This window comes from Chinchilla lanigera, unplaced genomic scaffold (genome assembly GCF_000276665.1).
Source record: "Chinchilla lanigera isolate Chin_1 unplaced genomic scaffold, ChiLan1.0 scaffold00030, whole genome shotgun sequence".
NCBI classification, from domain to species: domain Eukaryota; kingdom Metazoa; phylum Chordata; class Mammalia; order Rodentia; family Chinchillidae; genus Chinchilla; species Chinchilla lanigera.
The window spans coordinates 14,743,310-14,769,747 of NW_004955431.1; the positions used below are offsets into that span (position 1 = coordinate 14,743,310).

The 26,438-nt window shown below is 42.7% G+C and overlaps 1 protein-coding gene across 1 annotated transcript in view; it reads right to left on the minus strand.

Moving 5' to 3' along the window:
• Window positions 1–26,438, minus strand: part of LOC102018211 (WD repeat-containing protein 49-like) — an 83,732-nt gene that overhangs the window by 10,324 nt on the left and 46,970 nt on the right. The window contains exons 5-13 of the mRNA XM_013515901.1: window positions 17,132–17,277; window positions 12,229–12,331; window positions 7,875–7,981; window positions 7,711–7,794; window positions 6,935–7,009; window positions 6,191–6,234; window positions 5,746–5,747; window positions 4,990–5,049; window positions 1,894–2,059 (exon numbers count right to left, since the gene is read on the minus strand). Coding sequence (XP_013371355.1) covers window positions 1,894–2,059; window positions 4,990–5,049; window positions 5,746–5,747; window positions 6,191–6,234; window positions 6,935–7,009; window positions 7,711–7,794; window positions 7,875–7,981; window positions 12,229–12,331; window positions 17,132–17,277 — 787 coding nt within the window. The remainder of the gene's footprint in view (window positions 1–1,893; window positions 2,060–4,989; window positions 5,050–5,745; window positions 5,748–6,190; window positions 6,235–6,934; window positions 7,010–7,710; window positions 7,795–7,874; window positions 7,982–12,228; window positions 12,332–17,131; window positions 17,278–26,438) is intronic.

Consider the following 26,438-nt stretch of genomic DNA (forward strand, 5'->3'; position numbering starts at 1 on the left):
AAAGTGCCACCAATTTTGAAAAACATAGACACTCAGAAAGAGCTTCATAGAGCAATCTTGTATATATATGATGGCATATATATGTAATGATGGAGACTAGGAATAGATTTGATGATACATGAACAAGTAAGAATTCCTTTTCAATCTCTTCGTTTCCAATGGCTTCAGTGTCTAAACTCCGTCTTCCAGGTAACTCCCAAGTGACATCAATGCTGCTTGCATCATGGCTTTAACATTATTTTAGCTGCGGTGCCTGTGTACCTTGTCTCTGAATGCGGGCTGTGAGCTCCTTGGAGGCAGCATCAGGCTCCATGTTTATCTCCTCTTCACCTTCCACGAGGTTATGCCCATGCAAGCAGCTCAAAAATATTTTCTGACTGAGTGACTCAGAGAGCTTTTCTGTTTTGTTTTGGTTGTTTGTTTGTTTTTGTTTTTCGCTAGTGAGTTATCAAATGCCTAAAGCTGGGGATTGCAATAAAAGGCTGAGAGCTTTCTAAGGGTTTGCTGGCTGGGAATGGACACAATCTAATTTTGTGCAAAAATGTCCAGCTGTATTCTCCTCTATTGGGCTCTTGACAGAGGAATGTCTGTAGACTGCTGCTTTGGAAATATAGATCTAGATTCTTGTTATGGTCTATGTCTAGATGTCCCCCAACAGGAGCATGCAGTCATAGGTGGGTTTTTTCCAGAGGTGGCTGGATCTGGAGTGTGTGTGGCTGGGATTGTTTCGTGGTGCAATGCTAGGCTCAAGGGCACTAGGATTAAGGGTGTGAGTGCCATCCGCCCTAAGTAGTTTGGATAAAATATAAGGGGCAGAAAGATACTGTTAAGGTCCATCCCTTGCTTTTTTTTCTATCTTCTGCCTGCCATGAACTGTTTCTCTTCTGCAAGACCTGGGGGCCATACCACCCTGCCTCGGAGCCACCCGATTACGGACGAAAGCCACTAGAATCTGTGAGCTAAATAAACCTTTTCTCCTCTAATTTTGGGTGTCGGGTACTTTGTATCAGAAATGAGAAAAGTAACTAAGACAACTCTGGAGGTGGAGAGCAGTGGTAGGGGAAAGCCTTTTTGGCTGTGAGTTCCAGCCAATTTTCCAATCCTCCACAACCAGCAGTGAAACCAGTAGAAATCTGAATCCTCTATTTGTTTCCCATGTTTGTTTATTAGGTGATTTAGCATTGTAGGGCAAGGGATGACCATCCCCAGCCCCAGCCCTAACACTGTGCCTAGCACATGGCAGGTGCTCATCAGTATTAATAAATAAATGGATGAACCCATGATCACATTGCAGAGAAAGAGTCTTCATGAAATGGAACATGGAAGAAAAGTTGGGAGAAATGAGTGGGAAGATGGGGAAAAATTTTGCAATACGATGTATACAAGTTGTAAGGACAGATCCAAGTGGTACATGATGGGTCATGGCCCATCAGAGGGGGCTAAAGATGAGGAAGACACAGATGTCTGAGGACTCAATCAGATGAGACACCAAGAGATGATGTCTGTGTAGGGATGGAGGGGTAGGCTTTCTAGCTACATAGAGGAAACGCATGATAAGTGGTAACAGAAGGCAGAGAAGCAAAAGTAAGTGATGAGCTCAAAACGGGGCTTAATGGGTGAGAGCATCCTCTTGGTTGGTGGTGGATGAGCAAAGGGCTCCTGAAGGTCATGGGCTAGCCTGCAAGCTGGGCTTCAGTGGACTGGTGGTCAGGGGTAAGAGCTGAGTTAGTCAATCTTTGAAACTCCCTTCCAGCTTTGGGAGTGTCCATCTGACAAGGCAAACCCAGAAAGAGGCTAAGCCTTCCCAAGTAGGAAGTGCTCCGAAACTGAGACTCCTTCAACTTAGCAGGTTGGAGCCTGTGCTGAGTGGCTTGGAGCTTCCTTCTCATCTACCTTCTTGAGGGTTCAGGACATCCGAGGGGCCAGGAGTGTTCAGCTTGCAGTAGACATGGCCGGAGATGACATTCCAAATGATAATCTCTCCATCATAACTGGAGGTGGCCAGAAGAAGGGGTGGGCATTGTGCCACACAGAGGATGTCCTTCTTGTGCCCATGGTTCTGAGAAAGAGAAGGGCAAAGCTAGGAAATAAAGCCCTAAATCACCCACACCTGGCTTAATATCCTTGATCCCTAAGATGGAGGATCCAGGGGGGCTCCTCTTACTATGGTAGGCCACATTAGAATCTCACCTGGAACCTCCATGGATGGTCTGTCTTGAGGTAACTCATGAGATACTTTACCCTCTCCTAGGGCCTTACCTTTCCCAGGAAAGTGCTATTTCCAGTGGCTTTTTTACCTTATCATACTGCTGGCAAGCATGTTATTGATGAGATCACCTCACTGGGCTGAAGAGTTGATGACAATGGGATAACAGAACCGGAGCACTGCCCTAGGTCACTTGCTTTCCCGATAGCCAGAGGTTCACGTCCAAAGGTATGGAGGATTGCAATTTAGTCTCAGCGGGGCTCCCATCTGTCCCACATAGTAGCTTACATGTGCTGTGAGGAATTCAAACCACTGCTGGCCTCTAAAGGAGGAGTTTTGGATATGAACCACAGGAAAGGTAAGAACCCAAAATGGATTGAAGAACAATGCCAGAGTTCAGAGCCCCTGCATTTCATCTGTCATGGCAGGGCAGTTACTATGGAAAGGGAATTGGCTTCTCTCGGCCCTACCAAGATATTCTTTCACCCTCATGTACTTGCCAGAGTGTCCCTTAAGCACCTGCACAGCATCACCTGAGACTCCCCTCCTGACTGAACACTGCTGAGAAGGTGGGCATTGTGAGACTTCTAGAAAAGAGGAGGCCAGTGGCCATCTTCCCAAGCCCCTGTGTTTCCAGATCCCCACTCCCAGCCCACCCCTGTGCAACATGTGAACGTTAGGACTGGCTTCCTCCCTGCATGGCCCCCCTTCCTGCAGAATGAAGTATACATCTCTGCGACGGACTGAATACTTGTGTCTCCCATCTCCAATTCACATTTTGAGGCCCTAGCACCTAAGGCGATGATATTTGGAGGTGGGCTCTTTTGGGAGCCCTAGAGCCAGACAAGGTCATAAGGAGGGGTCCTCGTGATGGGACTAGTGTCCATACACGAGCAGGAAGAGACGTGAAGTTCACTCTTGCTCTGCCGTGCAAGAAGGTGGCCATCTACAGGCAGGAAGGCAGCCCTCACCAGAACCTGACCTTGCCGGCACCCTGATCTCTCCCCAAATTTCAGTTTCCAGAACAGTGAGAAACAAACTTCTGTTGTTTACACTGCCCCATCAGCAGCACTGTGTTAAGCCAATGAAGCAGACCAAGATAATACTGTAGCATCTCTTTCAAGCTCTACTTTTCCAGCCTCCTTCCCCTCCTGTGTCAGTGCTTCTGCCTCTCAGACCCTTCCCACTCTTTCCGAACAACACGCTTCTGTGTATCTAGGCTTTGCTCATGCCGCCTTCTATCTTGTCTGGATTGCTGTTTCCTACTTTATCTTTCTGGGATAGAAAACCTAGTAATCTTTTAATACCCCATGTGACATCATAACAAAGTTAGTGGTTCCCACTTCTGTGCCCCTCCAGTATTTTATACATTATTATACTGCCTATTTTGTACACTCTTATATTGTAATGTTGCAGGACTACTATTCCTTCAGTTGTTCATCTCCTTCCCATTCTCTGAGATTCTGGAGGCCAGGAATCACATTTTATTCATGGTTATGTCATTTTCACCTGTCCACTGAGGATGACACTATCCAAATGCTCAAGAAGCACAGGTGAGGGGCTGGGGATTTAGCCCAGCGGCACAGCACCTACCTGGCAAGCACAAGGTCATGAGTTTGATTCCTGGTACTGGAAAAAAACCAAAAAACAAAACAAAACAAAAGAAACACAGGTGAATGCCGGGCATGGTGGCACGCACCTGTTATCCCAGCACTTGGGAGGCTGAGGTAGGAGGACTGCTATGAATTCAAGGCCAGCCTGGGCTACAAAGTGAGCTGAAGTCCACTGAACTGCATAGTGAGACACTGTCTCAAAAAGACCAAAAAACCCCCCAAAAAACAAAACAAAACAAAAAAACCGGAAACAGGTGAATCATGAACTCACGCAAGAATTCTCTTGCCGTGGCCAATTGCTTCCCTGGATATTTTGTGCATAACTTTGCATTTCCATCCCACATACACTAAACTGCAAGCTTCTGAAGGCAGGCACTGTACCTAGCTTTGTTCATCACTGTATCTTCAGTAAGCAACACACACGTGCCCCACCAGAGGTGCTTAGCAAATGCTTGCTGTGTAAGCATTCACTGGGCAACTATTATAAAGTCAAGCTTCAGCTCAGGTCTGTCCTCATGGAGTTTGTGTTCTAGTGAACGGTACCTTTTGTAATACTTACAGGGGACATAGGGGCTGAGGCAGTGGCACGGATGAGCACAGCAGCTTTGCTTCCTTGACTCATCTTACTGGCTTAGGATCTAGAGAATTTTGAGGAAGGCAAATCAACCCTGGGAAGCTGTGGAAAGTTGGGGGCATTCTGAGTCCTACTAAAAAGTGCAAGTAATCCCCTGCCTTTGCACCTCTTACCAGCCACAGGGTAGCAGGAGCGTCATCTCCTAGGCCCTCTGACTGCAGGATGATGAGATAGAGAATACAGGGTTTGGTTCACCAAACAGAAGCGAGAAGTGGATGCTTCTTTAAGGAAAATCACACCCACCCTTGTCCTGAGCTGCTCTTTATGCGCTTTAGCGCTCCCACTTGGAGCATGGAGAGCTGCATGCACGGCCTCTGCTCCAGTTTAAACATGAAGTTATCAGCCCTTCACAGAGAGGAAGCACTACCTGGACCTGTGTGTGCCTGGGCCTGATAATAAATCCTATTACAGAACAGGCTCCTGACACACTGTGACCACCCAAGGCAGGTCCCTGGCAGGGGGAGCCTCTGGGGGAAGGAGATCCTCATCATGTGCCACTGTGTGTTTAGAGGGCCAGATAGCAGACTGGGGCTCACCAGGTCATCCTTCCAGCGTGGCTGTGCCTTCCAGAAGTGGTGAGAGTCACATGGTGCATCCTGTATCCAAAGCCGAAGAGGACTCATTGTACAAGCAATAAAACAAGCTGCCAACACACTCAGAACTTCAGAGAGAAGGTGTTGGCACATTTAATAACCCTACCCCTCACCCCACCAGTGATGCAGATTTTTGAAATGTCAAAGCAAATTCCCTCAGTGCCAGCGGGAATAAAAAGCAATCCACTCCTGACGTTTGGGTGATTGCATTTCAGCAAATCATATGTCAACTGACAAGCTCGCCCCGGATGGGCTGCATAGTTTTGCCTTCATAATAAGACCCATAGCTGTTGCGTGCAGTAAAACCAAATCCATCGGTCCACAGAACCTGTAATACCAAAGGACAAATTCAACTCCAGGACTTCCTAGGTCGCCGTCTCTCACATCATTCTGAGGATGCAAAGCTAAGACTATGAAATATGGTGCACTTTCGGATGAATAAAGAATGTTTATTGTTTAAAGACATTCAGAAATCTATGACCGCCTAGCACAGCAAGCAGGGAAAATAAAATGCCACGGGTAGATTTAAAATTTAGTTTTGGTCAACATTTCCAATAATCCTCTTCCCCAACGCTAAGCCATAAAAAAGAATTTTCTCTCTGTAGAGCTGTTCATGGATGGCATTTCATTTTTCTTTCTGTTTAGAGAGGGACTAAGGCATAAAGACAAGAAGCTAAAGGAATGAAGTAAAGGCCGGACAACTGACAGGTTAATCTTCATCCCGGAGTGTGCACATGCGCAGTATAACCTGGCATGGTGCTCAGGAAGGACCACTACCTGGCGCGAGAGGGCGGGGACCCCGGAAAAGGGCTAGAGGCAGGAGCAGAACTATAGGAGTTTGAAGTGCAGTTTGGTTCGGATTCCCAGGGATGCCCTCTGTGGGTGGCCTGACAACATTTCTATCTAGCGTTCCTGCCCATGAAAGGAAATGCAGGGGGAAACTGAGAAACAAATGAGATAAAAATATTTTTAAAGGAACTAGGAAGAAAAGAAAAAAGAACGAGGAATACAGAGAGTGAACCCTTCTATCATAATTTGACTTGTACCAGATAGTAATGGCTTTCCAAAACCTATTTTTAAAAGGAATGTGTGTTTGTGTGCATGTATCAGTTTGAAATAGCCTTGTTTTGTACATTTCACTCACAAAACACGTTCGTTCTTCTGTCCCATCCAACAGCTATAATACACCTAGGACAACAACAGTCCTTTACATTTCAGTACTGAAACTTTTCATCTGTTTAATTTTTTTGTGTGGCGTTAATATCCAGTTTAATTTAATCCATGTGATACACGAAGAGAACAAGAATATAAGCTGTGTTAATTCTTATGAATTATGAGAGGAAGTGCACTTTGGTAAGTTAGAGTCAGTGTTTTAAGTGGTACCTCAAGGATCAGGAGACAGAATCGCGACACTGCACCGTTCTGAGTGTTACAAAGGCTCCTCCACATAGCTGCCTTCCTGACGATTACCTGATCCAAAGAGTACGGCTGAGCATCCAAGCAAAGCAATGTACAGAAACTGATCAAAAATTGCTTCACCTTTTTAGTGTTCAAGAGGGAATTTGCTGAGCTTTTGTCTGTTGATGTATGGTGGTTGAATTTAATTGCTCTGGGCTCTGATTTATTCCTTAATCAAGCGTTTGGTGGGAAGCTGCAGAATTTTCCATCTGTTTCTAAATAGTTATTAAAATTTTCAGAGAATTGCTCCCATATTCTAGGCTAAGTCACCCCTAGGAAATAATTGGGGTCCTCAGGAATACACACTTTCTTCTGGGAAATTCCCTGTGTCCTTTTGATACCTCCCTCCAGGACAAACTTTGTGTTGAAAAATAAAACACAAAAAACACCCCACGAAATCTCTCTCATATTAAAGCTGAATAGTACTCACTTATTTTGGTTCACTTCCATGTAGGTACAATCACAGAGTTCACTTTGGTTTTCCTCTAGAAAGATAATATTACCACTTACAGCAAACACTTTTCCTTGTTAGTTCTTGAATCAGCTTATATAAATGAACTAATCTACCTGAAAATGAGAGAAACCACTGTTACCTTCCCAGTTTCTAAACCACAGTTAAAAGTGTTTCAAGTCCAAAGTACTGTTGATTTGGGGCACCCTCAGTGTGCTACAATGCTGCTTCAGCCCTTGCTTAGCTGGGAGCAGGGGCTCGGCTTGTCCCAATAGCACCCTAACATCATGGCAGGTACTGCACAGACAGCAGAGATGGTGCTGGGAAATACAGGCTGTGGCTTTCGCTACTTGACTTTGATCGTTTTTGTCTCTTACTCTGACTTCAATCTTTCCCCTCTGCTATTTGTAGAATGTTTGCATTCCATGTAGGACTCTTATAGGCCAGAATCAGGAAATTTTAACCAAGAACAGTCATAGCAAATGAATGAATGAAGTGAACAGCCCTGGGTGGGGTGGATAACAATAACAAGAGACTTGCTTTCAGTTTGTTAATCTAGATTTTGACATATGTGATTGTGTCCCTGTGAAACTCAAGTCCAGAGTCATTAATAATACAAAAGGCCGGGAAAAAGAACGTGGGGTTGTTACACAAATCCTAGGTTCCCTCTCATTTGATTTCTTTTATGTTCAGTACAAATGCCTAATGTTGCATCAGTATTTTATGGGGACCACTTAGGAATATCCCAGCAGTACTTGTCCCTTTTCAGGGTGTGTAGACAATGTCCACTGTTGTAGTTCCATATTTTCAGACAGCCGTCTCTGCCTCCAGTAGTTAACCTAGGAAACAGAGAGTTCTATTGGGTGACATGACAGGAATGGACTTGCTGAATGGTGGAAGATACGGGAAAGGCACATACCTTCCTCCACTGGAGTCAAAGGTCAGACAAGTGACCCCAGCCTGGCCGTGAGCCCAAGTGAATTCAGATAACTGTCTCCCTGTTTCAAAGTCCCCTATTCTCACCATCTATACAAAAAAGTTGAAAAGTAGTGATCTAGAGGTACTGACAATTAAATTAAAGGGAATTGGCAATGCTAGCCTCATAACTATTACAGATGAAGTGTAACCTGAAGGCATATGAACTGAAAGTCTTACCTGAATTTATTTACTTACTGGGATTTCCATAACAATACTACAGGCAGCTTCAAGAACAGAAACATACTGTTTTACGGTCTAGAGGCAAGAGACTCAAGATCAAGGTGTCAGTAGGGTTGATTTCTTCTGAAGCCTCTCACCTTAAATTGTGCATGCCTACCTCCTCATTGTGCCTCATGTGGTCTTTCCTCTATGCATAACCTTAACTTATCTAGTCTCTGTGTCCTGATCTCCTTTTATAAGGATACCAGTCAGAATAGATTAGCGACTCTAATGGTTTAATTACAATTTAATCACCCTTTACAGGACCTACTCTAAAAAGGAACTCATACACGCTGGTGGTGGTGGGATTGCAAATTAAAATAGCAATTGTGGAGATCAGTATGGAGGTTCCTCAGAAGATTAAAAATAGAACTGCAGAAGATTAAAAATAGACTCCAATACCCGGTATATATTCAAAGGAAATGAAATCAATGCATCAAAGAGACTGCTACTCCCATGTTCATTTCAACACTATTGTCAATTGCTGAAATATAGAATCAACCCAAGGGTTCATCAGCTGGTGAATGAATGAGTAAAATAAAGATATTTATACACACTTTTACATGGGCACACACACAACGGAATAAAAAGAATGAAATCCTGTGCTTTGCCACAACATGGGTAGAAAGGGAGATCCAGTTAAGTGAAGTAAGGCAGGCACAGAAAGACAGGTACCACACCTCATTCATAGGTGGGATATAAACAAGTTGATGTCACAGAAGTTGAGAGTAGAATGTTGGGTTAATAGTCACTGGGGAGAGTAGAAAAGGTGGGAGGGTGGGGAAATTGATCTGTTATGGTTAGATAGGAGCAAGCAGTTCCGGTGAGCTGTTGCACAGTACAGAGACTATAAATATATAACAACAATGTACTGCACACTTCCAAAACCCAGAAGAAAGATTTCGAATGTTTTCACTAGAAATAAAGGATGAATATTTGAGGAGATAGATCTATATAACGTGATTTAAACATTACACAACTCCCATATTATATACGGCTATCTATAATGTTGTAACAGAAGTTGTAGCTGGTATAAAATATGTTGTAAATGTTAACTGACCATTTATGAATTTTCATTGTGCAGTTTTCAAACATTTTCAGAGGTACCAAAAGTGGGTGGTCCTGAGTACTTCTATGCTATCACCCAGTGAACAAATGGTGGTATCATGATTTTCATAAATTTGGGCCCCATGAAGATCTTGGACCATACTCCTTCCTCCACAAAAGTCAAGTGTGAAGTGTGGTTTGAATGCTCTGGGTCATGATGGTGATATTACAAAGATTCCACAGAACAACATCTGTACAAAGTGGGCACTTACTGAAATCAATAATGTCACTCACTTAATGTTGGAGAATTTTGTTATGGGTTAAATATGAAGTGTCCCCAAAGACTCTTGTACTAAGAGCTTGATTCTCCATGCACCAGTGTTCAGAGGTGGGACCTAGAGGGGTGATTGGATCATGAGGTCATGGGCTTCATCAGTGGACTAATAAATTGATGAGTTCATAGCTGAATGGGCTATTAGCAAGAGGCGGGGCTTAACTGGAAGAATAGGTCACTGTGGATGAAAGGTAAATCTTTCCCTTGTGCTCTTCTCTCTGGCTTTTTATCTCTCATTCCCAGACTGCCATGAGATGAGCAGCCTTCATTCACCATGCCCTCCCACCATGAAGTTTCTTCCTTGAAGCCAGCTGACTCCGGACTGAATCCTCTGAAACTGTAAGCCAAGTAAAGCTTTCCTCCTTTTATGTCTATTAGGTATTCCATCTCAGCAGTGGAAAAGTAACTAATACAGGTTTGCTTCCAAGTGCCTCCTACAATAATAGATGTGAGCCTTTATGTCTTCATTCAACGTCTCCTTACCACCTACTGCCAGGGAGAGATGCTTATGAAATCAAAGTTATTGAGAAGGCAGACTGTATTGCTATAGAAGCCCAGGTGCTAAAGGGCTTATTCTTTTTGCCAGGATTTGTGATGAGTTGAGAGTAAGAACATTGCTCAGAGGAGTTGATATCTGAGTTGTGTCTAGAAGAAGAAGAAGTTTTGATGGATCAAGAAGGAAAGTAGAAGAAAAATACATGCTGGTTCCAAATGTCTGCTGCCTTGTTGAGGGTGAGCCTCACTGCCATGATACACTGCTACACTGTGATGTGGAGTATTATCTGGGGATGGTCAGAAAGAGGGTGAAACCTGCTTGAGTTGGGAACAGAAGAAAACTTTTACTAGCAAATGGGATCTGAGTTGGACCTGGAAGGATCTTCAGATGTGTGTAGGAAAAGTGAAGGAGACAGGAAAGTTCCTGACTGGACAAAAGAAAAGGTTGAACAGAGGAATGAGCAGGATGCTGAGAAGGTAAGACTTCTGGTTTCATAGGAGTGACCAGAGACTCTGATATCTGTGGAAGATAAGTACTTCCTCATGAGCATGGACTCCAAATATGTAGCCCTCACCTTCAACTGAGTCATTGTGAAAATACTTTCGACCAGCATACCAGGAACTAACAAACATTAAGTATTTTTAAACAGTTAATAAAATCCTGGCCATGAAATGGAGCAAGAACTGGTATGAGGACAGTGCAGTCTCCCTAGGAGTGAGGTGGGATGAAAGGGTGTGAAGAGTGTGAGGCAGACCTGTTGAGTGGTATGGGGTAGGACCAGGGCTATGACCGCATAGCTAGGAGGGCCTGGCTTTGGAAGGAACCAGAAAGGAGGTAAGGTCACATGCCCTGGCTACTCCTCTGTGATGCTGCTCAGGCCAGTGGCTCAGAAAATGATGAACTAATAAAGTCACACACTGCATAAAGATGCTCCAGTTAAGCATCCACTGCACGCAAAATAGTGGGCCCATGAGATTATAATGGAGGTAGAAATGTTCTATCCCTAGTGGTGTCATAGCCATGTAATATTCTAGTGCAACACATCACTCATGGGTGTGGGTTGACACTGGCATACATGCACCTATGTGCTGCCAATTGTGTAAAAGTATTTGCAGTGTAGGCAAGTGTAGTACCACTTGTGGTGGCCCATGCCTGTCATCACAGCATTCAGGAGGCAGAGGCAGAAGGATCACTATGAGTTTGAGGCCAGCCTAGGCTACATAGTGAGTTCAAGGCTCCCCTGAACTGTGGAGTAAGACCCTGTGTCAAAAAGAAAAGTGTAATAATACTTGATACTGATGATAAATGACTGTTACTTGTTTATAACCCATATTTTCATCATTATTTTAGGGTGTGCTTCTAATTATGGAAAAAAGCACACTATAAAATAGTATCCCACATTATGCTGGCAGCAACTTCAATATCTTATGCTTACAACTCTCTTGATTATCTCTTGTGTCTTGTCCTTGACTTGACCTTGTGCTGCTTTATTCATCATTCTCCTAGGAGGCCTGAGTCCATAACAGGCCTGAGTGCGTAGTAGGGTATAGCATCTAGGTTTGTGTAAGTTGTACTCTATTATGTTCACATAGTGAAGAAATAACCAACAGCCTCCTTTTCTCAGAATCTATCACATTGTTAAGTGACACATGACTGTGTTAGGAGATTTGAGAACACTGAAACATTATGTGTAGTTGGAGTGTGTCTTCCCACTAGCACAAGAGCAGAAGAAGATGAATTGTAAGATGTGCGTATTTCCCTTATTCAACAAGCAGTGATTATGTCACTCACCTACTGTGGACAAGAATATAGATGGCACTGATCCCACAAGCCCCTGAGTGAGGGGAAGGGAGTGTGGAAGGCTCTGTCCCTTTAAACCTGAATTGGACTTAGAGTTTATGAGGGGAAGAGTAATTGCTTTACGCCATACAAGAGAATTTCAGTGGAATAATACCACCAAGATGGTCCTTCTAAATAGCTCACGCTACAAGCCACTGGAGAAAGCTTCATTTCCTCCATCCTACCCTTTAGAAGAAAGCCCAAGCAATTTGAGATAATTAACACAGTAGACCTGAGCCTCCCACTGTGTACTTCCAGGGATGGAGTATCCCCCAAAATACTCCTCATTTCTAACAGGAGGACAGAGGGGCCCACACTCACAGAGACACCACTGACAAAGGAGAAGGAACTGATACTTACAGATGCTTCAGAGCAGCTGACCACATGCCTGAAGGCTGGGTTGTACCTGCAGCACACCACAGGCTCTTGGTGGGAAAGCACCAGGTGGGGCTCTGGGGAAGGTCTTGTTCATGAAAAACAGAGATAGTGACAGCCTGAGCTGATTGCATGGCATGGACACCCAGAAGGGGACACCTGCTGCTCCACGACAGAATAACCAAGAAGATAGGCTTTGGGGTCTGGGACCCTGGGAAAGTTGCTTAACTTCTCAGAATACCAACTTTCTTATCTGTAAAACAGGAATAATAATACCAACTCCAAAGGGTTGTTTTGAGGGTTAAATGAGAAAAAATTCAACAGCATCAGCACAGAGCATCCATACTGTGAGCACAGTGGCGGCTGAGTAAGAAAACAGAGAACCCACCTCTCCCCTTTAGGGCAGGGGAAATGTGATTCTGCGAGATTACGCAGTGCCTCTTCGCCACAGTAATTTAGATTTCCCCCCAAAACAAACACAAATGGCGTAGCCCAGGAAGGCAGCAGCACTTCCTGCTCCTGTGGGAACAAGGTCAGCCAGAACTGGGAGGCCACGTGAGGTGACTTCACAGCTGCCCAGGTGTGAAGGGCACCCCTGAGCAATCAAAGCCTTGCCTCACAAGCTACTGTGGGAGGTCAGCCCACAGAACAGACCTTGAGGTTTGTGGAGGACCACTTGGGTGACTCTCCTCAAAAGAGGAGCCAGCATTTCCATTTTGGCTAAACCTGGCCCTATTTCCATGTACTGATATGCACAGAGCTGACTAGCACATTTCCTTATCCTCTCAATTGGCTTTAAGCAATGCAAATGGGTCTAGCTGGGGCGCTGACGCCTAGCCTTTGAAGCAAGGTGACAGGTCAGTGAAGCTGTGCCTACAGCTCCCAAATAACACGCGTGAGCTAGGCTGTGTGTAGCTGGGATGAAAGAGACAGTGACATCTCAAGGCATAAAAAATTACACATCAAAGCTGAAGCACCGGCCCCAAAACATTAGATACTGCCTCACTGTGTTATGCAGATTACTTTTTCTGCATATCTTTCTCTCTGCATATTGCTGTGATTCCAGGTGTCCTACCTTGCCCAGCTCATTGCATTACTTCCAGCCACTCACTATCACTTATCCCGGAGCCACTCTCTTCTTCACTAGTTAATAAAACCTGGGTTTGGCCCTGGCTTGAGGCCTTTGTTCCAGTTAGTCATCATACTAGCTGGATTTAGGGCCTCTTTGGTTCCCCACAACTACAAATATGCCTTAGTGTCTTCATTCTCATCATGCATTGCACTGGAAGTGGTAGGTTGGAATTAACTTACTAAAATTCGAGTAACTGTCCCATAGGATTACAAATGGATTTTTCTGGACTGCATCAAGGTCTAGATGCGTTTTTTATAGGGGTTAAGAAGCCCAATCCCATTGGAATAATTTCTTCATCTGCATAATGGAATCCTTATGGAAATTTTCTAAGGAGTGAGGGGAGTCTGTTAGTTACTGTTCTCTCATTGCTGGGACAAAATATCCAGGGCCTAAAATTAAGGAAGGGAAGGTTTATTTAGCTCACAGTTTGTGGAGGTTTCAGTCCATGATCAGCTGGCTCCAAGGTAGGGTGGCACAGGGCAGAGGGCAACAGTTCAAGGTGGCAGAAGACAGAAAAAGCAACCAGAGCAAGAAAGCGGGGGAGAAGCAAGCCTCTTTTCTTCCCTTATACTGTATGCAGGCTACCTGATCTTGGGTGGGTGTACTGAGGCCACGCTGCTGTAGGCAGCTAAGATAGACAGAAACATTATAGGTAGTCAGATAGGGCTGGGCCTTCAAAGGAGCTGGTATGGAAGAGTCACTAACCCAATGCTCTATAGGAAAGGCCCCTGTTCTGTATTCTTGCCCCCTTGCTAAGTGACTTGCCTCCCCATTTGATGCTGATTTAATCAATTTTACCTGAGCAATTATACTCAATCTCTTTGGCTGATCATAGTTTTGTTCCACGCCATGCCCACCTTGCGAGTTCTCATTTTCCCCTACTTTGGACCCACCTCACCTCGTGGATTTGCTCTATAAAAATCCCTAGAAGAGGCATATTCCTTGGCAAACCACTCGAGTCCCTTTCTGTGTCTCTCCCAGACAGAAGCTTTCTTTCCTTCAATAAATATTTTCTGCTTTTAACCTCTATTGTTCCTAAAATTCATTTTTCTATTTTAGAGAGCCTGAACTCATCCCAGATATCTAGCAGGTTGGGAATTTCTTTCCTCTGTATCAACACCATGGTATTGTTCTCCTCTTGCACAGGCTCAGGATGTTTACAAAGTAAGGACCCTGGCCCCTTGCTAAGTCCACTTAGTTAAACTTCTAAACTTCTCAAGTTGACCCAATAAACAACATCCTAGAGCAAGGGTATGACCCTAGGATGCAGAACTGCTGAGTTACTTAGTTAAGCTTTTAGCCTTCTCAAGTTGACACAATGTATCAGTCATAACAGGGGGGCACACATAAATGTCTGGAGGAGCTCTACATGCAGTGGATGCTTAATACAGATTGTTGGTTCTGTGTGTCACTGTGCTGTCATCTTTCTCTGTTGTCTCTCTGCTGTGTAGCCCCAAGGCTCAGCTCCAGGAGAACAATGAGCCTCTGACATATCTCAAGCATTGGTGCCCAGAAGCTTCTTTGAGGAAGAGCAGGTTTTGATACAGGGATGTGGAGAACTTCCTTATGAACCTGGGCTTTGGAAAGTAAAGATGGAGTATGGCCAGGGTAGCAAGAAGAAGGAGGGCTATAGAGAATCCAGGCTGAAGAAAAATTTCTGGGCATGCCCGGCAGCCTCGTTTCTCTTTCCCAACCTTGGGAAGAAAGAGCCGACTGCTGTACTTCTCAGATGAGCGTGAAATATCTCAATCCAGGTCACATAGCTCCTGAGTGACAGAAGGGATGAGTAGGCCGGGAGGCGGGGGGGATATTTCCTGTCACTTAAGTGTTGGCACTAGAGATTGAGGTTGTATTTGCCATGAAGTGGAATTTCACTCACTTCGCCCCAAAAGAAATCAATCAAGCAGGCTGTTTGTTTTACATAATGCTATCATGTAGAACAAACAGCAGTTTGATTGACTGAAGCTTCTGTTTTCAGCTGGTTGTTTTGGCATCTTGAGCGAGGAGCCCAAGATTGTTTCTGAGCCTGGCTGGTGATCATGTGTCAGTCACTCTGCCTGGGCTCTCCTGTTCCGCACAAGCCTCAGGAAGCAGATTAGGAAGGGTGTGATGGCCACCAGCCAGCACCTCACATTCTGGACTTCCCCATGGGATTCTGATGTACAAAAAAGGATTATTTTTCTATCAGGCTAATTCTTGACCTGTGATGTGATTGTTGAGTACAATAAATATATTTGAGACTCCCCCTATGCCTACATTCAGAAACTAAGAAAACACATCCATGAGGTCATCTTTATGATCTCCAGCTCAGAAAACCCAGTTGTCATTACGAGACAGACAGGATTTGAAATATATGAACTGTGATATTCACTTGTAGAAACTTTCCCTCTGCCTTGTCTTGGATCATGTTTACTGACTCTGGATTTGTAGTACTGCTGAATACCAAGGGGAAAAGCTGCTGATGGGGAAGGATGAATGAATTTATGCTGGTACATAAGGGAGGGATAACGGGGAAATACCAATGAGCCACGTTTGCACCATGAGCTGGCCTTAATGCTATCTGTGCTTTGGGAATACAGAGAGTTTTGATTCTTAAAGCACAAGTGGGGAGCCCTGACGCCTGTCGGCAGAGGAGGGGAGAGTTCTTTCCCTGCAGAGCCTGAGAGAAGGGTTGACTTACTTCACAGCCACTGGGCCTCTTAGGACTGTCGAAGGGAAGCTTTCTTTGCAGGCTCTGGAGAAGTGGGACCAGGCAATGTGCCTTTTATTGTGCAATTTTTCTAACTACAAGTTTTCTCTCCTCTTTGATGTCTTGGAGAGCTTTGGTGTTTCAGTGACAGGGGCAGTTGCAGGGAGAATACCAGGGACTGGGCACCCAGCCACAGGGCACTCATCCCAGCTCTAGTCCAGTTCTGCCCTGGGACAGTGCCTTCCTTTCTCTAGGTCACTGCTTGCTCATCTGTGAACGTTTAGGGTTGGACTTTTGGGACTTTTTCATACTCGGGGGACAGACTTTAAAACTTTAGTGAGACTAGTCAGTCCGAGCCAATGCAGGACAGAGATGGACACCTGGATCTGACTAACGTTCAGTGCTAAGTGGCTTCTCTGAGCACAGAAGGGTAGGCAGCAGTTTCCTGTTTTCCTTGTAGAGGACACCACGCCTGTATGGCCTGGCAAAAGATTGCCAAGGAAGCAGAGTATTCACTTCCAGAGGGGTCAAAGAGACCTGGGCCTGTAGTCATAAAGACTCCTGAACACGGAGGCCCACTGAGGAGGGCCTTATATAGACCCAGCTGATCACCTAGCCTGTGCCATCTCTATCTGGCTGTCCTGCCTTACAGGTCTGGGGTACAACAGAGGTATAACTGACCCTACCTGGGGACTCTCTCTACTCAACAGTGCTGGTCAGGTTGATGTCTTTGAACAGCATATGCAGCATCCACATAGCACATTTTTTGAGAAGTTTACTCCAGGGGTGGGGCTGGTAGATGGACTAGGGGTAAGAGGTTAATGAGGTTGACTAGAGACTTTTGCATAGTCTACAAAGATGATGCTAGAGTAACTAGTAGAAAACATTAAAGAAAGCTATCCAAATATAAGCTGCAAGCTAGAGGCACAGGATCTGTGGTTTGGGAACCTGCCCAGAGATCCCAACGGTAAAGCATGAAGGAGAAGGTTAACAACAGCAACACTGGGCTCTACAGAATCCTCTAGAGTGCTGAGTGTGTGGGACCAAGGGAACAGACAGCCCCAAACCTTAGTCTCAGGTGCAGGAGAGCCACGACATTGGTGGCCACACAGACAGCTTGGGGTCCTGGGAGGTAGAGGCAGGCTGTAATTTCCCCCTTAATGCCACTGGCTTTGGAGGAAGCTGTGAACAAGCAGGTTTCTAGATCCCAGATCTGAGGAGGAAATGGGACAAATAACAAGTGATGAATAACCTGCTGGGCTGGCTTTTCCAAGCTGCTGTCTATTGTGAGGACTGGCTTGGCTTGATTGGGTTTAAACACTGCCACATACCCACCCACCAAAAAGAAATGATTCAAACTGTGTGTAAAGGAGGCAGACAGTGAGGTCTGCATTCCTGATCCCTATTTCATACTGAAATATGAATTCAGTATGAAATTCTGTATGAATTTCATACAGAAATTCATACAGTATGAATTTCATACAGAAATTCATACAGTATGAATTTCATACAGAAATTCATACAGTATGAATTCAGTATGAAATTCTCCTCTCCAGAAGAGGAGATACCTGTAGCCATGTCACTCTGGGACTGTGATTTACATTCCCCCCTCGGAGGAGAGGACTGGTCATATGTATTCCCATGGACCCAACTTTCACAGTGGGACTAATACAATAAACCTGATTTTTGGCATAAGACTGGCTTTGTCTCCATTCCTTATGCAGACCCTTGAAACCAGCAACTAGATAGCTATTTGGAAGACATAGAGAACAAACTGCAGAGTGGTTGTTGGTTAGGAACACAGGGGTCCAGTGGCCACCTGCCTGGGTTGGAATCCCAGCACTAACAACTAATGGCTGTGTGGTTTTGGGCAAATTCCTACCCTCTCTTTCCTTTAGCTTCTTCATTTCTAAAATGGGGAAAATAATGATCGTGCCTTCCTTGTAGAGTTGTTTTAAGAAGTTTTGTAAATTAATAAGCAAGAGTGCTTAGGAGATGTTCAGACCATTATAATCCTATGCACAATGATAATGATAATGTTACTGTCAGTCATCTACCATGGCAGGTGTGTAAATCATGCCATGGTTCTTGCATTACTTGGCATAGTGTGACTGGGTGAGGGCTACAAGGGACAGGCAGGAGCAGATGGGCCAAGCACAGAATTGAGAAGTCACAGTGGCCACGAGGCAGCGTGTCTAGTGAGCTAACATGCACAAGACATCACGTTAATGCTTTACACACATTGCCTCATTCACTCTTTGTTTTTGGTTGAATTCTTTCCCCCTCATTCATGTGTTGAAAAATCCCAGTATCTCAGAATGTGTTTTTATTTGGTAATAGGGTCATTGCAGATATGATTAGTTAAGATGAGACTATACTAGAGTAGGCTGGGCTCCTAAGTCAGCATGACTGATATCTTTTTAAAATTTTTTATGTCATTTTAAGAAGAGAAAATTTGGAGGTAGACTCGCAAAAGAGACTGTCACATGAAGATGAAGGCAGAGACCAGTGTGATGTACCCAAAGAATGCCACAGATTGCCAGCACCCTACTAGAAGCGAGGTAAGGGCCCTGGAGCTGACACTTTTGGCAGTCAGCACACCCGAGACACCAATCCGCTGACACCTGATCTCAGACTTTCAGCCTCTAGACTTTCAGACAATACCTTTTTACTGTTAAACCCACCTAGTCTGTGATACGTTATGACCATCTATTAGCTTTCTAGCAGTATAAATACCTATGCAAATCAATTTATAAATAGAAAGTCTCATTTTGGCACACAGTTTTAGAGGTTCCAACCCATGATCAGTTGGCCAGTTGCTTAGAAAACTGTGGCTGGCAGAAGGGTGCGGTTGAGCAAAGGAAAGCAAGGAGGGGCTGGTGTCCCACATGCCCTTTTGAGGGCATGCTGCCAATGGTTTAAAGGTTCCACCTCCTCCTGGTAACACAAGTCTGAGGACCAAGCCTTCAACACATGCACTGCTGAAGAATACCTAAGATCTCTATAACGTAGTCCTAACAAAATGATGCTCTCTTAAATCAACTTTGGCACACAGGCATTATTTATGAGTCTAAGTGAGGTTAAATAGTTTACCCAAATTGACAGAGCTACCACAGTAAGAAGCTAAGGCAGGAGTCAACCTCAGGCCTGTCCCCTCTAGAGCAGAAAAATGAGAAGATGAGAGTGGGTGGGATGTACTTTGATAGGGTTTCTTCCCCTCCGTGGAGTCTCTAGGAAACAAATTAGCTCTGATGAGATTTGAAACCTTGCCTCTTAAACCAGACTCTAATTTGCTTTATTTATACCCTATGTTTATTTCTCATTAGCTCTTCTCAGCAGTTAGCAAATTGATAGTGAAATTTCTAACTTGTCTTTTTTTGTTTGTGCTTTTAGGCATGGCATTAAAGAGGGGGAGTTTTGCCTCTTGGAGGTCAGCATGGGGGCCACGGTAATGACTCAAGTAAAATAATCCTATAGAGAAGGCAGCCCTGAGGACTGCCTATTCAAGGGACCTCCTCTTTCCTTTCTGTCATGTTGATTTGTTGGAAGTTGCTCATTTCCTGGACAGAAAGGTAACATATACAACTGTTACCAGTTATATCTCCACGAGAATCCATTTATGTGTTGATTTCTTCTCACAGTGTTATGGTTTGGCTATGTGTCCCCCAAAAGACTCATGGTGTTGAAAGGTTTGGATGCTGATAGGCTTTTTGGAAGTGATAGGATCATGAGGACTTTAACTTCATTAAGTGATGAAATGTAATTTGATGGCATTATTAGAAGGTGATGGAGTTAAGAGGTAGGTCTTACTTGAAAGGACTGGATTTTGGAAACATGAATTTGGAGACTATATCTGGTTCCTAGCTCCTTCTGCTCTGGTTCTCACTCTCTTTCTGTTTTCAGCCACCATGAAGTGAACAGCTTTGGTCTGCCACGTCATTCTGCCATGAGGCTCTGCCTCACTCTAACTCCCAAAGAATGGAATCAGCTGACCAGGGACGGAAACCTCTGAAACTATAAGCCAAAATAAATGTTTTTGTCCTATAAATTGTTTTCCTCAGTTAGTTTGTCATAGCAATGAAAAGCTAACACACACTGCATGACATGGGTGCTATGGTTTGAATGTGTCCCCAAGAATTTGTGTTACAAATTTAATATCTCAATTCTTATGTTAATGACATTATGGCTTTTGGGAAGTAATGAAATCATAAGGGTGGAGCCCCCATGATGGCATTAGTAGCTCGATTAGAAAAGTAATCCACGGGGACTGGGGATTTAGCTCAGCGGTACAGCGCCTGCCTGGCAAGCACAAGGTCATGAGTTTGATTCCCGGTACTGGAAACAAACAAACAAACAAACAAAAAACAGAAAAGTAATCCATGCCAGCATACTTGTCATGCCTCACCAAGTGATGCCCTCCTCCGTGTTATGAAGCAGCACCTGATGCTTGCCATACGCCTGGTGCCATGCTCTTCAACTTGCCATTAGGTTACAAAGGAAAAGGATTTTGGTGGGGAGCAGGAGCACAAGTTAATCTTAAGTTGGGAAGAGTAATTTCATTAAAATTCTGTGCAGGGGTACCTGCCAAGATCCAAGAGGGAAAAAGTGGGGAGACACTCCTCATACTGAAGTCAAGGTTGATTCACGAAATTGTCATTAAATCTTCCAAATAAAAACAATTATCACATACTGGGCATCACTGACATATCTGTTGCCTGTCCAGCTTCTTTTTTTTTTTTTCCCTCTAAGTTTTGTTCTCTGAAGGCAGCAGGCATGGGACTCACATCTGCCAATCCGTGTCCTTCCCTCAGAATTTTCTCACTGGAGCTGGTGGTGCAACTGGAGTTGGGCTGTGAGCTCAGAGCTGTGGGCATCATGTATTCCCTACCATTTGGGGGAGAAACGCTTTCTGCAGCAGGCACTGATGAGGTCAGTATGTACGAAGGAGCAGAAGTGAGAAGAAAAGGAAGAAAGACTCAGCTCTGAACTCAACTGCCCGCTGGGTTGCCTGTCCAATGACCTGATTTCGGAAACCATCAAATTTCACTTCATAGCTTGACCTATCTGAGTTCAGAGTTGTGTCTCTCAGGCTCACAAAGTCTTACATGGTAAAACTACTCTGTAGTGAGTACAGTTTGTACATTCCCTTTAGTGAACATAGCTACCTTGTAGAGGGGATCTCTCTCCCAGTTTAAAGAGTAACCATTGTCCACAAGAACTAAGTTCAGCATCCAAGGCCACCTTGCTGGTAATTTCAGAGTTTATACTCAAGGTTATATGTCTCCAAACCTTTCTATAGCCCCTCTCCCAAATCCATGCTCTTTGTTGACACATAGAGTTGTTTTTATCAAAGTAAGGCATTTCTAGTCTCTCAGTCATCCAGGGCGGCCATGAACTCAGCCATGGGACTAGGAGAGGAAGTGATGTGTGTCATATCTGGATAGAATTCTTAAGAGGTAAGAGTCCCTTCTCTATTCACACTCTCCTTGGATGTGGATGAAGAGGTCCCTGGGACCTAAACTGAGGTAGGACCTCCAGCTGGAGATAGCCTGGCCCACTCACTAGACTGCTGGCCCTATTGGCAGAGATACATTTTTATTGTGCTAACCTGTGGACAATGCAGAGCTTATTTGTTATAGTGGCAAACCTGACATGAACTAGCACATGTGCTATCTTCCTTCCAAGAATAACTTTCCTTCCATCCCAATTCCAGTCAACACAAAGCAGCCTTCTTTGAGGTTTTCAATGTTAAATTTACAGAAATAACAAGTGAAAAATAAAATCTGACTCTGTCACTTTCCTCTCCTTTACAGAAAGCCAGAAACCAGCAGACTCTTGAAATGTTTTGTGTGTCCCTGTGATTTGAAGGAGTAAAATATTTGGGCTGAAAATCAATTCAAAGAACGAAGACTATCTGATCAGGCTTGCTAGAAATCTAGCTGTTTGGCTCCTGGTTGATTAGTTTTTATTTGATAGGGATAATATATTCTGAAATAACTTGCACACCATATTTCCAAGATAGGATTTCAATATATTTTAAACACACATTGGGAAGTGATTCAATATGCCTGAATCATCACAGGCAAGATGCTAATCTTGTAATCATGAGTTTAGATTGGAAGAAAATAGAGAGGCACTAGGAAAAGAAAACCGGATAGAAGGCATGTCCCTATACACAGAATTATGATTATCTCAGGGCTGCAAGTGTTGAATTAAAAAAAATAAAGCTCATTAAAAATATGAAGTCACCAACTCAGTGACTTTGGATGAATTTGATTTTCAACATAAATCAAAACCAAAGTTTATAAATCTTACCATTTTAATCAAGTTTGCTCAGAGGAGTGAATAGACTTTGGGCCCTGGATATATCACTAACTGTGATTTTCATCCCTGGTTTTATATATAATATCCTCATCATCACCATGAGATGGATTCCAAGCTCACTACAGAGAAGTCATATTAGACCCGCAGAAGGAAAATCCCAGCATATCATAGTGTCCTGGCAGTCAGTATTTGAAGGTTTTCTTCACCTCTACCCACTCTCATCCAGTTCATGATTTAATATTTCATCTAAATACTAATGACTCCCAAGGTCATATCTCTAGCCCTAGCATGCTTCCTGAACTAGGGACAACTCCATCCAACATTCACAACTGAGCTCCTTGTATTATGCCCTTCTCACTTACCAGATTCCCTATCCCAGTTTTTGGCTCAGATTCTAAATCTGGATAGCGCCTTTAACTCTTCTTAAAAAACAGCTCTACTGAGATACAATTCATAGACTACAAAATTTAAGTTTCTTTTCTTGTTTTTGGTGTTTTGATTTTTTTTCCAGTACCGAGAATTGAACTCAGGGCATTGTGCTTGCCAGGCAGGCACTGTGCCGCTGAGCTAAATCCCCAGCCCTCAAAATTTAAGCTTCTAATGTGTGCAGTTCAGTGATCTTTAGTAAACCATAGAGTTAGACAGCCATCACAGCTGCCTAATTTCAGAGTTTTCTCCTCCGCACACCCCAACCCCACAAAGCCCCATGTCTATTAGCAGTCATTCCCTATGACACCTCACCCCAGTGCTATGGCAGATAAAGTACTTTCTGTCACTTTGGTGTGCTCTTTTCTGGACATTTCATACAAATGGACTAATAAAATACATGGCTTTTTGTCACTATTTTTCACATAGCATGCTTTTGAAGTTTATCCATGTTATGACACATATCAGTACCTCACTCCTTTTTGATTTCGCGTGTGTCCATTATACAGATGCACCACATTTTGTTCACCTGTTCACCAGCTGATGAACATCTGAGTTGTTTCCACTTTTTGGCTATTATAAATGATGTTGCCATAAGCATTCATACACATTACACACACATATATATATATATATTTTTTTTTTTGCTGAATGTACATTGGGTAAATTCCTGGGAGTGGAATTGCTGGATCATATGGTAACTCTGTCTAACATTTAAGAACTGCTAAAATGTTTTCCAACATTACCATACCACTTTAATTTCCTACTAGCAAAGTTCCAATTTGCTCATCTTTTCGACATTTATTATTTTATATCTTTTCATTTTAGCCATCCCAATGGGTATGAAGTTGTTTGGGCTTGGGTTTGCAGTTCCCTGTGACTAATAATGTCTAGCATCTTGTTATGCTCTTATTGACTATTTTTGACAAAATGCTTGTTCAAATACTTTGCCCATTTTGAAATTGAACTATTTTTATTGCTGAGTATTAAGAATTCCTTATATTTTAAGGCACATAGATGATTTGCAATATTTCCTCTTGTTATGTAGGCTCTCTACTCATTTCATTAATGTTATCCTTTAAAGCATATGTTTCTAGTTTTGATGAAGTCTAATTTATCTATTTTGTTTATTTGTTTCTTGTGCTTTTAGTGTCACATCTAAAACCACTGGTTAAGCAGCCGTTTTTATTCCTACATAACTTCTAAGAGTCTTATACTTTAGGACTTACATTTAGGTTATAATCCACCTGAGTTAATTTTTTGTAGATGGTGTGAGATCATGGTCCAGCCTCCTTGTTTTGTATGTGGGTAGTCAGGTAATCCAGTAAAATTTATTGATGAATTATCCTTCCCCACAGAACGGTCTTGTATTCTTGTCAAAAGTCAAATGACTGTAAGTGTGAGGGCTTATCTCTTTATTCTCACCGATTTCTTAATTCTCCATAGCTCGACATGTCTGAATTTATGCCATTATCACACTGTATTATTTACTGTAGCTTTGTAGTAAGTTTTGAAATTGGGAAATATGGATTGGTTTAGCTGTTCTGAGTCTCTTGCATTCTTGTAGGAATCTCAGTGTCAAGTTTTGCCAAAAAAGACAACTGAGGTTTTCATGGAGATTTTATTGAATCTGTAGGCCAATTAGCAAAACAATATCATCTTAACATTAAATCTTCCAAACCAGGGCAGGGTGGCACCTGCTCAGTGGCACAGTGCCTGCCTGGCAAGTGCAAGGTCGTGAATTTGATTCTTGGTACTGGAAAAAAACCAAAACCAAAAGAAAACAAAAAACAAAAAACAAATCTTCCAAATCATGAAAACAGGCTATCTTTCCACTTATATATGACTTTTTTGTAATTTCTTTCAACAATGTTTTCTAGTTTTCAGAATATAAATTTTTGTTTTAATTTCTGCACCTATTGAGATAACCATATGCTTTTTTGTCTTTTATTCTGTTAATATGGTTTATTACTCTGATTTTCATGTTGAACCATCTTCCAGTCCTGGAATAGGTTCTACTAGGTCATATTACAAGATTCTTTTTGTATGTTGTTGGGTTCAGTTTGCTAGCATTTTGTGGAGGATTTTTGCTTTTATATTCCTGAAACATTAGCTTAGAGTTTCTTTTCTTGAAATGTGCTTATCTGTGTTTGGTATCAGGGTACTTGGCTCACAGAATGAGTTGGGAAGGGTCACCCCTACCAAAGTTTGTGAAGGGTTAGTGCTAATTCTCCTTTAAAGGTTTTAATAGAATCCATCCATTATGATGTCTGAGCCTAGCTTTTCTTTACATGACTTTTTTTTTTTTTTAAAGTACTGAGGATTAAACTCAGGGCCTTTGCACTGAACTACATCCTCAATCTTTTAAATTTTTTAAATTTTGAGACAGCCTCTCACTAAATCAGTAAGTGACCCAGGCTTGCGATTCTCCTGCCTCAGCTTCCCACCACATCCGACAATTTTTTTTATTCGTAACTCAATCTCTTTACTTGTTTATAGGCTTATTCAGATTTTTTCTTTTAAAAATATTTTTTAGAAGCTTTAAAAAGTTTTTATTAGTACATGTTTGCAGTACAAAATAATGACATTAATTGTGTTACATGTATGTAACACACCTCAATTCTTTTTTCCTTTCTCTCCCATGCTTGTTTCTTTAAAAAGTTTTTTGTAAACATCAGATTACTTTATTAATTTCAGAATTAAGATAATTATTAAGTTAATTATCATTAACACAGATTGTTTTGTTTTGTTTTGTTTTGTTTTCCCGTACCGGGGATCGAACTCACGACCTTGTGCTTGCCGGGCAGGTGCTGTGCCGCTGAGCTAAATCCCCAGCCCCCATTAACACAGATTAATAGCCAGACTAACAGGCCAAAAACATATAAAGCTCATAAGACAATTATACTAATTCAAGATATATTTTAAATGCTTTGATCATGCTGGATTACAATAATTTTTTCCTTATTGGTTGTGGTTTATTTTTTATTTTATTTACATATTAGGTTTCTTATTTAAGAGAAATCATGTGATATTCAAAATCGTGTGTCTGACTTACCTCACTTAACATTATGATCTCAAGATGCACCCATTTTCCTACAAAGGGCTCAAGTTTATCCTTTTATGGAAGAGAAGTATGCCATTGTGTATAAATACCACATTTTTTTTATCTGTTCATCTGTTGATGGACATATAGGCTGCTTCCAAGACAGATTTTTTTCTTCTTTAGCCAATTTTAATAGTTTGTGTCTTTTTAGGAATGTGTGCATTTTGTTTAGATCGCTTAACTCATGGCATTAAAATTATTTATAGTCTTACCTTATAATCCTTTTTATTTCTATAAGATTGGTTGTAATGTCCCCTCTTTCATTCTTGATTTTAGTAATTTGAATCTTGTTCTTTCCTCCATTGGTCAGCTAAGTCAAGATCTATCAATTTTGTTGATACTTTTAAAGAACTAACTTTTGGTTCTACTGATTTTCTCTATTGTTCTCTGATTCTATTCTCTATTTAATTCATTTTCACTCTAATCTTTATTATTTACTTCCTTGACTTGCTTGGTTTAGTTTGGTCTTTTTTAGATATCTTCATGTGGAAAGCTATGCTATTGATTTAAGATGTTTTGTC